This window comes from Microtus pennsylvanicus, chromosome 18, assembly GCF_037038515.1.
Source record: "Microtus pennsylvanicus isolate mMicPen1 chromosome 18, mMicPen1.hap1, whole genome shotgun sequence".
NCBI lineage: Eukaryota > Metazoa > Chordata > Mammalia > Rodentia > Cricetidae > Microtus > Microtus pennsylvanicus.
Genome location: NC_134596.1, coordinates 31,563,701 through 31,579,657, shown reverse-complemented (window position 1 = coordinate 31,579,657; position 15,957 = coordinate 31,563,701). Strand labels below are relative to the sequence as shown.

At 47.9% G+C, this 15,957-nt stretch overlaps 1 protein-coding gene across 1 annotated transcript in view; it reads left to right on the top strand.

The window, feature by feature from the left end:
* Window positions 1–15,957, top strand: part of Cemip (cell migration inducing hyaluronidase 1) — a 141,452-nt gene that overhangs the window by 82,843 nt on the left and 42,652 nt on the right. The window contains exons 5-11 of the mRNA XM_075952440.1: window positions 692–928; window positions 1,828–2,007; window positions 4,807–4,877; window positions 6,139–6,234; window positions 6,673–6,794; window positions 9,784–9,916; window positions 10,672–10,863. Coding sequence (XP_075808555.1) covers window positions 692–928; window positions 1,828–2,007; window positions 4,807–4,877; window positions 6,139–6,234; window positions 6,673–6,794; window positions 9,784–9,916; window positions 10,672–10,863 — 1,031 coding nt within the window. The remainder of the gene's footprint in view (window positions 1–691; window positions 929–1,827; window positions 2,008–4,806; window positions 4,878–6,138; window positions 6,235–6,672; window positions 6,795–9,783; window positions 9,917–10,671; window positions 10,864–15,957) is intronic.

Sequence of the window (15,957 nt, the reverse complement as noted above, 5' to 3'; positions counted from 1 at the left end):
AGCTTGGGAAACCTCTAGGTTTATTGGGGTTACCTATAAGAGCACAGGTGACTCCGAATAACTGCATCTCCTAAAAGCCACAGCAGCATAGGTACTGACTCATAAAAACTATAGCCATGGAGCTTCCAACCCAACAGGCAGGCAATTCCACAAGAGAGTTTCATTCACCTCCGCAACTGTTTACAGCTTGTGTCTAACCATTGAGAGATTCTGAGTCTTCTGGCTTCCCTTAGGTTTCTGGGTCTTAGGAGCACTGCTCATTCTCCAGGAGGGGATGCTTCCATTTGGAGAAAATAAGCACGGGGAAAGGAATTTTCCCCGTGGCTTTCCCTCTGGCTGTGACCCCTTTTTAAGCTATTGAAAGTTCTAAGACATGGTAGCCAAGCATGTTTGAGTATAGGCAGGCACACGGTGAAAGTACCTGTGATTCTACAGCCGATAAGGACTGAGACAGAAACAGCACGGAAGACTGTGGTCGTGACCAGTGTCTGCTAAGCACTGCTACCCTGGGTGCTCACTGTTGCTCTGTTTTGGGAAGGTCAGCTTGCTAATGCTTTTCTGCAGGCCTAATATCATCACCAAAAATGCAGCTGGCTCTCTGAGGCCATAGTGGGGATCAGGGAACAGGGACAGTCCCCTCGGGGCTCAGCCTCTTGCAGAGACGTGCCAGCTAACCGCTTTTCTCTTGCAGGGCTGATGAAGGCATCGAGCCCGACCCTTACTATGGCCTGAAGTACATTGGAGTGGGCAGAGGAGGCACTCTTGAGTTGCACGGACAGAAAAAACTCTCCTGGACGTTTCTCAACAAGACCCTTCGACCTGGAGGCATGCAGGAGGGAGGATATTTTTTTGAAAGGAGCTGGGGTCACCGTGGAGTCATTGTTCATGTCATTGACCCCAAGTCAGGCACAGTCGTCCATTCTGATAGGTAAGGTTGACTTCTCTCTATGCGTGTACTCACTTGATCAGGATCTCTCCCAACTTGGGGGGCTTCCCTAGGGACCAGCATGCAGCAGTGAGTGGCATTTGCACAGCAAAGCTGAATTTAACACAAATGCATGCAAGCACACACACACATACACACACCTGTAGTTAGAGATGATCAATTTTATAACATCATTCTTTTAATAAACCAACCATGTTGTTTAAATGGATGTTAAAACTCTTGTTTAAAAGGATAAGCTTCTTGATTAAAATTCTTACTATAGTAAAGCAAAATGTTTTTAAAGAGAGAATGGATGAGGAAAAGGCAGAAAGGCAGCAAGCAGTGTTCACATGGTTAAGAGTTTCACTACAGTATGAATCAGAGGTGACAGTTTAATGATGCTGACACACACACGAGCTGCTCCAGGGAGGGAGACACTGCCTGAGGCAGTCACACTATCATTCCCAAGGGCTTTGGAGGGGTTGCTTTGGTCTGGATTGAAGATAGAAATCCCTGCTACTCTAAGTGTCTGGGTCTTCTTCTGGTGCTAATCTTTTCCAAGAGACATAAGCTACCACCCCCAGGAGGAAAGGGGACATTAAAAATTTGAGCCCCAAGCATGTGACTTATTCTACACCCCAGAGCCCAAGCTCTCCAACACTGTGGTTATTTCTGAGGCATTTTACCCGGTGAATGAACACTATGGCCAAATCAGATCCCTCCTTCTTGGGTATCTGTACAGCAAGCCGAGTACCCACACTAGTTTGCTCTGTGAAGACGGCTTTTTTTGTTACAGACTTGGATGGCATCCCCGTTGCTGAAACAAACGTGTACTTAGGCCTCTGTGTCCATTAGACTGCCACCAGGACTAGCCACATCTTTACTGTCTCTCCCCTTTGCAGGTTTGACACCTACAGATCCAAGAAGGAGAGCGAACGTCTGGTCCAGTATTTGAATGCGGTGCCTGACGGCAGGATCCTTTCTGTCGCAGTGAATGATGAAGGCTCGAGGAACCTGGATGACACAGCCAGGAAGGCAATGACCAAACTGGGCAGTAAGCACTTCCTACATCTTGGATTTAGGTACGGTCCATCACTTGTGGTCTCCCCTGAACTGGCCAGGGTGTTTGTCTCCAGCTCCACCTGACACTGAGTGCCAGCACAGAGCAGGCGGGCACACCGCTCCTCCACCCTGGGTGAAGTTCAAAGAGCTTGTGTCTAAAGGAAGCTTGGGTTTCCTTACAGGAACGTCCCCCTATTGTAATGCATGGGTTCCTATATGGACTGACGTCTGTCATTCACTGACAAGCACTCAGTGACCTAAGTGAGAAACAGGCAGTAAGAGCCCTGATGGGCAGTTAAGGGCTAATTACCCTTTTAGGGTTTGTTCCTCTGGCAGACCATGGTTTAGGGATTATGCAAAGTATCTCCACCCTGCTAAATACCCGAGGGAAGGGAGCCTTTCTGACAAGCTCCGGTGTGTGTCCTGGTGTGTGTCCTACTTGCTTTGGATTGTAAGATCACGCCTAATATTGGCATGGGCACACATGGACAACTGCAAGGAGCCACTTGGCACACAAAGACCACATCTTCTGATCCTGTAAGCTGGTTCTAAATTGAGATGCTGTGCCCCAAAGCTGTTAGAGAGTGTGACTCCCAATCTCCAGATACAGACAAGCTCAGAGATGATGAGAGCCTTCTCTAGCCTGCAAAGAAATATAACTGGCTGGACAGAGATCTCCTGGGCTGGAAGGGACACCCCAGGTCCTAGGCTGTGTTCTCTGGATGCAGCTTCTGGAAGGGGAACTGGGGCAGGAAACACAAGCAGACAAATATGACAGTGATATCTTGGGATGGCAGGGCCCCTTTGTCAGCCAACGCCAAACATGCTTTCATTTCACCACACCATAAACCCAAAAGTCAAGTTATTCATTTACGCCGAGAGAGAGGGTACTTTGAAAGGAGTGGCTACTGAAGGGCCTCATCAGAAGAAGGTTGCGGTGGCTCCTGATGACTGGCTTTGAGTCTGTCCTGCCTTGCCACTGAGGTGTGACCACAGGCAAGTGACTCATCCTCTTAGCTTAATTCCTGCAACTGTAGAATAGGGTATCTCCGGATCTATCTTCAAAGGACGCTGGGAGAGGTTTCATGGGATAATATGAATAATATAGTTGTCACCCTGCCTGGCACAGTTCGTGATTGTTCTGTCCTTACAAACGAAAGTCGCTGGAACAGTGGGAACCTTCACATTTCCTCCCGGCCACAGCAAGCAGGAATTACATAGACTGCCCCCCCTTCCTTTGTAGGTTTGAGTGATAAGAGCTGAGCATCTAAAAATTGACAGATGTGCTGGGAATGGTCCCCTTCGTTTGTTTGTTCGGGAAATAGTGAGGAGATATCGGTGGGACTCACGTGGCTGGGTCTGCTGAGCTTGCATGAGCAGATGGAGATGAATGGTACCCATGACAGAGAACAAGAAAGCAGGCAGGGGGAGCTGAGCGCAGGATCACAGCTGGGAGGAGGCCAAGAGGATGCTACAAAACCAGTGGCTCTAGCGAGTGAGCGTGTGGCTCTCATGAGCGAGGAAAGACAGAGCAGGGATAGGCATGCAAGGGGGCAGGAGAGACAAGGCTTCAGGGTTGGCATTGGGGGGGGGGTCAATGGCTCTGTGCTGATGCCAAGGGCAATGGGGAGCCAGTTAAAGACTTCAGTAAGAGCGCGACATGGCTGAATCCTCAACCTGAGCATGGGTCAGGAATGACTCCCCAAGACAGGAGGTCCAAGCAAAATCAGAAGCTTCTCACACCAAGATCTTTTTTTGCTTTGTCCTGCAAAGGTAGCTGCTGCCTTCTCAGGGGATGGGTCTTCAGCTAAGGGCCTGATTCTCGGAAGAAAGGCAGACTGATTTCACGGTGTTAAGTTTGACATGCCGCAGGGTCTCCCTCGGGAAATGGAAGCCGCAAGAATCCAAATAGTTCAAACTGAGTTATTTTATGCTAAGTTTCATGAAGTGGAGAGAATAAATGAGAAAATCTGATGAGCCTTTCTCAGATAAGCTAACAGGAGTGAACTGAGTTGGAATTCTTCCCAGAATAACTCTTCATTCAGCTCTAGAGAGGGCACCTCTCTCGTGGGGGTAAAGGCTTCGGATCCGCTTCAGGGAGAAAACTTAGAGGGTCATTTTACCATTTCTTAATTCCCTACAGTATAGACGTTCAACATGCTAGGGTGATGTATTTAAGGTGGAGCCCTTACCCCAGCCACTGCGTGTGGCATGCTGGAAAGGCAAAGACCACTAAGGAACGTGCCTGTGAACAGTTCACACTCCCAAAGAGAAGGGGCCACGTGATCTCCCAAATCATAAACCTTTTTCTCCTTCCCTTCCCAGCACTAAGCCAACGTATTTCATTCCTTTCTAAAGTCTAAGGCAGGTGGCGAAGTGGCCGGTCACAGTATCCGGTGCCATTTTTCTAGAGCTCCACTCTTGGAGGCAGTGGGCACACGTGGAATCGCCTCTGTCAGAACACGGCTTCTATATTTGCTGCAGGATCTAATTGGGCTTGGCGGGTGGCACCACTGGGTTGTTGGCGTGTTTGTTTGATTGTGATTCATACCCATTCATGCCAGCACTGAGTCAAAGCTGTCTCCAGGGTGCAGAGGCCCAGGCGAGCTGGCTGGTGAGGAAGCAGAAACCCTTGTGTTCGCAAAAAAAAAAAAAAAAAAAGGTTCTTGTTTTATGGGGAAAGGAAGCCCATGAGTGCATGGTAAATTCCTCTAGCAGCTAGGGAGACTCAACTATGGAACCCTGTCTTCACTCTGCCGGCCCAAGTGCAGGCTCCAGTGTGTGAAAAACCTGACTTTCTGGTTTGTTTTTTTTTTCAGACACCCTTGGAGCTTCATCACTGTGAAGGGCAAGCCCTCCTCTTCAGTTGAAGACCACATCGAATACCAAGGTAATGAATGGATGGTGGGAGGTCCGGGCCCCTCCACTGTCTCCCTGACCAGGGGCTGTGTGGGTTGTAAGTGACCACTCTTAGAACACGGCTGCCCATCTGCCAGGGCCCAGTCGAGACTCTGGGTACTTGAGTTACTACATTCTGAGGCAGGGACAAAGGTCCGTGCTGGAGGAAAATAGATTTCTCCCGAGAATTTGAACATCTCCAAAGAATTGTTAATAACTTCTCAAAAAATTATTCCCTGACAAAGAAAAGCTAAGCACTGGGAGGAGGCCTCCAGAGGAACAGTAAGGACTAGAAGCCATAGAAAGGTTTTGTTGTTTGTTTGTTTGTTTAAGACAGGGTCTCGTGTGGCCTAAGATGGTCTCAATTTCTTTTTTCCCGTTTTTTTTTAATTAAAACAATCTTTTTTATTTTACATACCTATTCTAGTTCCCAATCACTCTCCTCCTCCCACTTCTCCCACCTCCTCCCATTCCACTCCCCATCCATTCCTCAGAGAGGGTGAGGTCTCCCGTGGGGAGTCCACAAAGTCTGTCTCATTAAGTGAGGCAGGACCAAGGCCCTCTTCCCTGGTAGCAGAGGATGACCTTGAACTTCTGGTCCTCCTGCCTCCACCTCCTGAGTATTGAGATTACAGGTCTACATCCCCATCACTAGCTTATGTGGCTCTGGGCATAAATACAGGGCATATGCATGCTAGGCAAGCTCTCTATCACCTAAGCTACATCGGCAGCCCTGTAGAGGGTCTTCATCATACAGCGTAGCCTCTGCCACATGCAGATGGGGTGAGAGCTGCCGGTTCTAATCCCAAGGCAGAACTCAGATCATGAGAAAGAACAGATTCTCTCAACTCTCTATTTGACAGAAAGTTGCAACTGAGCTTTCAAAACTGACCCTCAGAAGAAAAAAATGAATGTAACCACTTTCCAACTGACAAGAATAATCTGGTTAGGGGGCTAAAATTCCTTAAGGAAATGGTTCAAGAGAACCATAAGTAAAATACAAAAATCCACTGTGAGCTGGACTTGGTGGTGCACACTGGGCGAAATCCCGACAACTGGGAGGTGGAGGCAAGAAGAGAAATTCAAGTTATCCTTGACTATGTAATTCAAGGCTAGCCTGGGCTACCTGAGATCCAGTCTCAAAACAGAACAAAACAAACATTAAAGTCAGTCCAAATTAAATCAAAGATCTACAGATGTGAGGGCTTCCTCACGGAGTTTCTGCTTCCTCAAGTGTCTGGTGTCTCTGACAGGTCACAAAGGCTCAGCTGCTGCCCGGGTTTTCAAACTCTTCCAGACAGAGCATGGCGAACATTTCAATGTTTCTTCAACCAGCGAATGGGTTCAAGGTGAGGGGTTTGTTAGAGGCGGGCTGGTAAAACCGGCTAGCAGCAGCCCAGGCTGGGTATAGCAAGGATTTCTCTTACACCAGCAGGGACACATTACTAGGCATCAACGAAGAAATTGCAACGGAGTTTGTCTTTGATTAACCAAGCCACATGGGGAAACTGTCAACAAGCTTTCCCCAGTGGTTAAGATTTGTGTGGCTTCTCCACGGGGGCTTATGACATTTAGTGTATGTGTTAGATTGTGGTATTGGTCATAGAAGCTTGCGGGAAGCAGCCATGGTAGTGATGGGCTTTGGGAGCGGGTTTTTGGGTGGGTTATTATTTCTCTACATCTTGCTCATTGATTTTGTAGTAACAGGAAACTAATGCTGCCTTTGCAAAAGAGAAGTGTCAATAGGAGCGGCTTCCCGTCTGACCTTGTCTCTGCTTTCCGCCTAGACGTGGAATGGACGGAGTGGTTCAACCATGATAAGGTACCTCAGAGCAAAGGTGGGGAGAAAATTTCAGATCTCCGAGCGGCTTACCCAGGAAAAATCTGCAATCGACCCATTGACATACAGGTACCAACCTTACAACAACAGCTAGGGAAATCCCCAAGACTCTGCTTTGAAGAAAGCTCTGTGGGCCACAGCCTTTTCTTGTCACTTGGGTGGTATGAATGTCTACCCCTCCTCTTCTGAAAAGGAGGTTAATTATTCTACTCCCACCATGGAGAAGCAAAGGTTCCTTAGCTGTTGAAAGCTAAGACTCCAGCACCTGCCTCTGAGTTCCTGATCCTTATTATCAGAGAGTGCCAGCTGCAGGGGCCTGCTTGGCCCACACGTCTCTCATCTGCTGTGATGCCCTTTGGGCTCTTGAGTACACGGTGGGCAGATAGGATATGAAGTGTAGCCATGCCCAGCAACCCAGAGGAAGAGCATGCCCTCAGCCCTGTTCCCTCTAAGGTGCATAGAAGTCACCGTTCAGAGTCCGCCACTCAGACTCTATTCTACCTGAAGGAGGGGATGACTGTCACATTGGGCACACACACTGAAACAAAAGATTCTCACATAGGCCTCTTTTCTTTGCCCGTCGCCTGCCACTTCCTTGGGGCTTCCACTAAGCCCTCATCATGGCTGTATCATTCCCACTGCCCGGGACTGCGTGTGACATGGGCTCTGGGACACTTGTTCCATGTGGACATAATCAGGTTCTCTGGGAACAAGGTGGGGCAGACATCTGTGGCCTCCACAGGACTGGAGAAGGCAATGGGGGAAGCGAGAGGCAGCAGCGGGATTGTCATTGTCCACCCCCCCCCCCGACCCCGCAGTAGCTGGCCTAGAGGTTGTGGCCAGGAAACTGTTTCTGGAAGCCAGAGAGGTCTGAGTTAGCTGAGAAGGCACCCCTCCGCACCAGTGACCGTTTGAAGTACCCGCAGTGGCATGTCTCCTCAGGGTGGCCTCTGTATTTCTACCACCCTCGGAGTGACAGTCTGTTTAAACCCCATGTCCTCATTCTGCGTTCACGGTCTGTTCACAGCCTACAGATGGCTGTAGAGGTCCATCAGATTATTTGACTTCATGGCTCAGTGCAAAATTAGGGGTCATAAACGTTCCCTCAAAACTTGGTTCCACGGGCTCACTGACTCCATACATGGGCGTCTGAATGTTCTCTACAAATTTCATTCAAAAACTTGGGGGAAGGGTTTGAGATAAGGTCTCACCAGCCTGGCTGGCCTTGAACTCGCTATGTAGACCAAGCGAGCACAGGGACCCGCCTGCCACTGTTTCCTGAGTGCAGGGATTAAAAGCAAGTGACACCCTGCCCTGTTCAAAAGTATTTTAATTTACTGCTAACCATGATAATATTATTAAGTATTTTATTATCTGCAAGCAAGGCTAATAATAATGTTTCTTTAGAGATTCTTCCCATTTAGCAGTGATAGATCTCTTCTCTCTCTCTCTCTCTCTCTCTCTCTCTCTCTCTCTCTCTCTCTCTCTCTCTCTCCTTATCCAAGACTGAGGTCATTAAAAGAGAAAGCTCTGTAATTAAGCAGTTCCTTGAAATCATTTCTGGTGTTTGTCCCATGATGAATATCCAGTCCTAATGGGTAATGAATGAGCCAGGGCCCATTACTGTTGTCAGGACGACAGGACTCCCTTGAAGATGGAGCTGGCTCTGTGGGGTTCTGAGGTCAGAGGAGCAGGGCTTCTTTAACAGTTGATGACCTTGAACTTGGTGATGAATTCTTTGGGCCTTAGTGGGTCCCCTTAGGGACAAGTTTATAACCTGGTCTCAGCTGCTGCAGAGACCATGGAAATCATGCCCACATGACTTGGAAAGAGCTGGAATTTAATTGACTTTTAGCATGCATATCTGGATGACCTCCTTTCAAGCCAAAGTTGTGGCTCCATTAGGTACAAATAATCTTTCCTAAAAAGTCTAGTTCTCTCTCTCTCTCATTGGTGATACTTTCCTTCCTTATCCAAGTCTGTCTCCCTGTCTCCATGGTTTCTGTGCCAAAGATGGCCACAGTTCTTTTCTAAATTACACATCTTTGAATGACAGTCACAGTCTGCAGACGGACACACCCTGGCTTTGGGATGAGCCCCAGCTGGCAGGAACCACCCTCCTTTGAGCCTGTTCCTAAACTGTGCCCTGCCCTTGTCGCTTCTTGCTTGGCATCCCCGCTCAACTTCAAGGATACAATGGGGGCGAATGGAGGGTGGTGGAATGAGGAACAGGATGTTTGAACAAAGGCCTTTTAGGCTGGGCACAGCTAGAATGGGAGCATCATTGAAGCTAATTTATAAACTCGAGCTTCGTTTTTGCCTCTGCCACTCACTGACTTGTGATGCTCATCTTCTTTGCGCACTGTTTTCCTTATCGCCAGAACCAACTGCCTCTTCCTAGTTTCTCTGTGAGGATGCAATGGACACCGGCGAGCATTTACCTCTTTAGCTAAGGCAGTGGATCCCAAACTTTCCTACCTGTTAGCATCACCTGGGCTGCTTTTACAGTCCTGCTGCCCAGGCTGCAGCCTCAACCCACCAAACCTCAGCCTTTGAGGGGAGAACCCGGGCACAGAGCCTCAAGGCTCCTGGTGGCATGTAAAAACCCTTCTGAGCACCTGTGGGTTGAACGGGGTGAGTCCTTGATAAATAATTATCCAGCTTCTTCCGTGGACTCACAGTGGAAGGGTGTTCATGAGGTAGTAGGGGCATATCAGGAGCCTAAGAGAGCCCGTGTGTGCTGGGTGCTCTTTACATGTGCACATAATGATAGCAGGAAGTCCTGTAGACACAGGCAAGGTGTTTTTGCTTCCAGGTCCCAAACCTAGCTGATTCTCTTCCCCCAAATCAGGCCACTCCACCTCCATTCCGAGTCTTAATACTGTCTTTCTTATAACAAAACTCTAGTAGACAATCGGGATAATAGTCCTGGGCTGCTGTAAATAGTTTTGCAGTGAGGACAATTTTAGCCTTGTAAATAGAAAATGTGGACATCAACCAATGCTTCCCTGCGTCATAAAAAAGTTCCCTTACTCTGTAATTTCCATTCCATCCTCAGGCCACAACAATGGACGGAGTTGCCCTCAACACTGAAGTTGTCTACAAAAATGGCCAAGATTACAGGTTTGCTTGCTACACCCGGGGCCGAGCCTGCCGCAACTACCGAGTACGATTCCTATGTGGGAAACCTGGTAAGCAGGCAGATCCTGGCTCCTTGTTGGGTTAGAAATACAACTGTGCTCTGGTCTCTGACCTGGCTGCTAGGCACTGTGAAACGGGATGGCTGGGTCAGCGTGTGGAGTATCAAAGAGTCATAATTACCCCCACTGAGTGGTCTAGGCACAAAGACAGGAGCAGCCAGACGTCCCCGGAGTTGAAAGCAGACAGCAACGCTCCGCCCTATCATACACCTTTCTAGAAGGGGTGGGCATGGTTCAAGAAGTCAGTGTGCTGGTGGACAGGGCTGACACAGACTTTCTGCCTCTTCTGTTATTTATTTCAAAGCCAGTTCCCCAGGCGGTCCTCCTTAGAAAGGACTGGAAACGGCTGGTTTGTTCTGGAATCAGCATCTCCAGAAAGCAGTCATTAGGGATGGACTGGGGGTGGGGCTTACGGCTACTGTAAATAACAGTGGAGAAGGTCTATATTTGTTTTACATCTTTGGCAAAGTGGGTGTGGTGAGGCAGAGCATTGAAAACCCGCTTAGAAGTCAGTGGAAAATTCCTCTGCCTGGAGCTAATGAATGGGTCTTTTTTGGTTGGGTTTTTGTTGACTTCAAAAACCTGTAAGTACTGAGACTGTGATGGAGAGAGCCTGATGATTTGGGTTTTGGAAGGGCACACCTGGCATTTACCGATTTCCAGAGGGGAGGGGGAGGAGGTGGGCAGCCACATGTTTGCTGAGGGCAAAGGGCTGCCTCTCACTCCTTCCTGTTTTGGGGTTACAGTGAGGCCCAAGCTCACGGTCAGCATCGACACCAACGTAAACAGCACCATCCTGAACCTGGTGGACAATGTGCAGTCCTGGAGGCCTGGAGACACCCTAGTCGTCGCCAGCACTGACTACTCCATGTACCAGGCGGAAGAGTTCCAGGTTCTCACCTGCAAAGCCTGTGCCTCTACGCAGGTCAGAGTGGCAGGTAGGCATCCCACTTCTGCCCAGGCTGCATGAATCTGGACACGGGTAGACCTCAAGTGAAAGGAGATGTGTATCTGTGAGCTATTCTCAGAATGCTGTGTAACAAAGAAAATGATGAGAGAGTCTTGCTGCAAGCTCTGTTCTGATGCATCTATACATTGTCCAGGCAGGCAGCCTAAACTGATATCTGAAATAAATTTACTTGAGAAGAAATGGTTATTTTGGCTCATGGTTTTGGAGGCTTCAGTTCATGGTTTGTTAGTCCTGCTGGTCAGAACAAGAGCTAGGAGTGAAAGGAGTTACTTGTCTCATGGCATCCAGGAAACAAAGAGAGAGGAAGATGATCTAACTTCTTCCACAAAGCTAGCCCTAATAGCATCATGGCAAAGCTTGATTTGGGGCCTTTGGGGGACACTATCATAGCACTGGCCTTAAGCTGTTCTACGCTGAGCCTTGCTCCAGCATGGGAACTGGGATCAGATCGGTTCCACACTATTCTTAGTCTTCCCCAGACATATTCTTCTTATGACAGAGGTTGAATGTTCCTATAGAAATGAGAGGAAAATGGAGAAATTCGAAAGTCTGGGTTTAGAACTGGCTCACACTGGGCATACTAGCTTGTATCTAGAATTCTAGAACTTGGGAGACCAGGTATGGAGAATTGCATGGTGAATTTGAGGCCAGTCTGGGATGTATAGTGAATTCCAAGCAAACCTGAGCTTCAAGGTAATACCTTATTTCAAAACAAAATTTAAAAAAAATGAACTCAGAAAAACTAAATAAAACTGACATACTCTGATAACACGGTCTGCTGGCCAAAACACAGGTCAATCCAGAGCATAGCCCCTGGTCAAGTTCAGCATGAATGGCTAGAAAGGCCTATTTTTCTCACTGAGACTGAAATGGTAGAACATTTGTTTGAAAATAATTTAGTCTACCTCAACACTTTAATTCCCCTCTTTCCATAGCTTTCAAGTTTCCTTTTTTCTCCTCCTAAATAACTTTCATACCCTATATTTGATGTTTTGTGACATTACCAGAAACACAGATTGTTAGCGAAAGAGAGACTATCTTAGTTAGTGTTCTGTTGCTGTGAAGAGACACCATGACCACAACAACTCTTATAAAGGAACGTATTTAATTAGGCACTTGCTTACAATTCAGAGGTTTAGTCCATTATCACCATGGTTGGAGCATGGCAACATGCAGGCAGACATGGTATGAGAAAGGTAGCTGAGAATTCTACAACCAGGTTAGCAGGCAGCAGGAAGAGAGAAAGACTCGGGGTCTAGCTCAAGAATTTGAAACATCAAAGCCCACCCCTGGTGACGCACTTCCTCAAACAAAGCCACACCTCCTATTCTTTCTCAAGTAGTGCCACTCCCTAAGGACCAAACATCCAAATATATATATGCCTCTGGGGGCCGGAATTCCTATTACCATCACAGAAACCTTAAATATAATGTTGGTCCATTGCTCCTGGGAAATACATATGTATATCTTTGAGTTGTAAGCAACAGAATCCAACTTGACTATCTGAAACAAGAAAGGAACTGATTGACAAGCTGTTCGTGTCAGAGAAACAAATGAGATACTAAAAAATTAAGCTGCAAAGGACTCAGAGAAGGGCATCTTTGAGGGCCTGGGCAGCAGGAGGCAGTGGGCAGCATTTCTAGGTGTCTCTGTCTTTAAGAATCTCTGAGTCCCATGCTGCACAGCCACGGTCCAGGGAGAGGGCATCTGACTGGACTGGCGACCTCTCTGAGAGATCATGACCTTCACCAGCAATCCTTAGACTGCCCCAGTCAATAAAGGATTGTTTCTTAATGAAAAACCTGAGCGACCAACCAGAAGGAAGGAGACTGTATACCGTGTGTTCAGACTATCACATGCTACTACCTGAGAAAGTATCTCAATCTTGATGAGAAAATTCAGCCCTGAGAAGACATATCCAGTATATTTCAAATGTCTAGTATTTTAGAAATAAACCTTCAAAAACTAAACTCTAAATAATCTTTTTTCTTGGCTTATTGGGAGGAACCTCGTTTTCATGAAGAGAGAAGCCATGATGGAGTTCTGCCTCCTGAGCTCGTTCTTGGGGAAAGGGGGGCCCTGTTGTGTCGAGTACGCAGCTGGAATCCCAAGGCACCCATTACAGAGTCTGCAAAACATTTTTAGTGAGATGCTAATTTGGGAGTAAAAAAAGAGAAGGCAGTAGCAGGGGGCGGGTCAAGTCTAGATGAGGAGAGTTGCAAGGTAAGAGATCCCCTGTTTAAATGATGAGGCTTGAACCCCACATTCTTCAGGAAAGGCTTTGAGGCACCTTATAATCAAGTCTACATCAATTTGATCCCCAAAAGAAAGAAACAAAGTGAACAAAATAATCTAGGTGATAAAAGTCTAAGTATGTCCCAAGTGTTAGGATCAAAGGCCTGAGCCACCACACCTAACTTGCTACAACTGCTATTGACATCAGCTACAATAATTCTTTTTATTCTTCTCATGTGTATGTGGGTTTAGTGTGCATATGTGTATGCATGTTCAAATGTGTTTGGGCACATGTTTAGGATGTGCAGGTATATGAGTGGTGGCCCAAGGTTCATCTTGGGAGTCATCCTCTATCTTTCTCCTGCGTATTTACTGAGGTGGTCTTTCAGCTGAATCTAGAGCTTGCTGACACAGTCAGTCTGCCTGGGTAGCTTGTTCCAGGAATCTCCAGTCTCCACCTTTGGAGCCCTGGAATTAGAGGTGAGCTGCTACACCCAACCAGTATTTAGATAGGTGCGGGAACTGAGCCTGCGTCTCCATGCTTGTGTGGCAAGTGCTTTGACTGCAGAAGGGGAGAAGGCAGGACAACTAGGGGCTTTGTTTGAATGTACAGGAACCCACTGAAGTCTGTGAGTCTGCTGGGTGTCCCCTAGCAAGGCAGAACCATGCCTGCATCTATAGGACACATAGGTGATCACCAATGGGACAGTGTGTGGTGGTAGAAACCTCCTGGGGATGTCAGGGGCCCCTTTGGCAGGTCCTTTGAATTGATGTCACTCCTTGTGGCTTCAAGTAACATGTAGCTATCCAGAATGGAGGAAGCCTGACTGACTTCCAGTTCTTGCTGCAAGAGGAGTAGGAGTTCTGCTAGGTCTGGGCAGACTAGACCTCATCTGAATCCCAAGATAGAGAGAGCAACTTAAGGTCCATCGAGGAGGTCTCACTTTGAGCAGGAGAGCTGTGGATGGCAAGATAACCCTAAGGTTAAAGGACCCATGAGATGCCAGGCTCGCTCAGCAGAGATGTGGGGGTTCATGCTAAGGGCTACTGTTCCCAATAAGCATGCCACCAACTCAACCAACTGGACCAGGAGTGTCAGAGGGCCAAGTCCCAGAGGATGAACGTAGGAGTGGAGACAATGCTAGACTTGCTTCGTGGTGCCCCAAGTCCCTTTATGCTTTAGCATCGAAGGATTCTTCTTCAGCCTCACACCGCCTAGTAAGAGTGGATCAGCCACTCTGCTCAGAAGCTTGTGTCCCCATGGAAACAGCTCCTTCTGGCAAGCAGTGCCACAGAAGCCTCAGGTAGGGATGAGTATGCGTGCATAGCTGTCTGTCCATCTGTCTCTCCTGAGCAGGCACCCACTGCTCCTCTTCCCAAAGTCCGTTCTCTGCTCTCCCTTCTCCACTAACACAGAGGACTCGGCCTGCCCATCCCTTTCTGTGCCTGCCTTCTTCTCCCGCCTGCTGCATTCTATAGGGTTGCCTCCTGAGTCTGGCTGTAGATAGGGAGTCAGTCTTCTTGGATCCTCCTTCCTTCTAATTCCAGAAAATAGCCTTCTTTGCATTTTAAGGGTTTGCTGATGAGAAACAGATGAGGTGACAAAGTGCTGGAAACACACGAGTCATCTAAAAATTAAGGTTTTTTTTTTCTTCAAAATTTCACCAACTGCAGTGTGATTCCCAGCACCTCTTGATGTGGCTGAAGTCGTCACCTTCCCACTCTGCCTCATAATCTCCACACTTTTAGCCACTGCCACCACTATTTAGAATGAGTGTCATGTCCCCCGACAGCCCCAACACTTTCCAGGGTCACCCGTTCCTTCTTTGTGAGACCCTCAGCTTCTGGGGGTTCTTGCTTTATATGTGAAGCAGAAGAGGAGACTGAGGTTGTAGAAATCAAACATCTAAGTCCACGATTTCCAATGTGGCAGCCACCAGCCCTAGGTGGCTGCTTCAATTAAGTTGAAGTCAAATTAAATTCATAGAACAGACAGGTTTTAAATGTGAAGGTCACATGGGCTTAGTGGCTACCGTGTTGAACAACAAGGAATCGGTTGTCACAGGATGTCCTTGTGGGTGGTTGGGTAGTGCTACTGTAGACTAAGCAAGCCAGTATGAGAAGGACAGCCCACTTCCCCTGACTGTCTGGGTTCGATTGGGTCTAACCTACAAGTGTACCTGTGTGTCTGTCTCCCAGAGAAGGTATTGATGGTTTCTTCTTCTTCTCTTTTGTATTATCTGATTCTGTACTTGTCCGGTGGAGGTTTGCAGAGTATGGTATTGGGCTGCATGTGGATAAACTCAGAAAACTACCAAGTTTAGAGTCCCTCTATATTCCAGGTTCTCCCCGCTTTTTTCCTTGGCCCAAGGCTTTCTTAAATTATTTGGGACAACGCTGACCTGGCCAGCCTGCGCATGTGCGTGCGGAGAGGAGGGGGGGTGGAGAGGGGCGAGAGATCCCCTCATCAGGAAGGGATGGAAAGAGGTGGAGAGGGGTGAGAGAGCCCCTCACCAGGAAGGGACAGAGGAATTGGGCACCCCACTCCAAGCAGTTGCTGCGGTTGGGAGTGGCCTGCAAAAAGAACAAGGAGAGAGATAAGTGGCCTCGCTGTGGACAGCAGCAATGTGGTAAAGGTTCTGATAAGGAGCCTTGCAGCAGGGGAGTTGGCTGTGACTGTGAAATTCCCACAGTTCTCAGCTGGACCTGCACTTCCTTAGCCCATGGGAGTCTGATAAACACAGCCTTCTATCCACCTGAAGTCCTTCAAGCCCCCTTTACCCCCCACTGAACAAAGAAAACCCTGAAACCAGCTGTTGTTCATCAG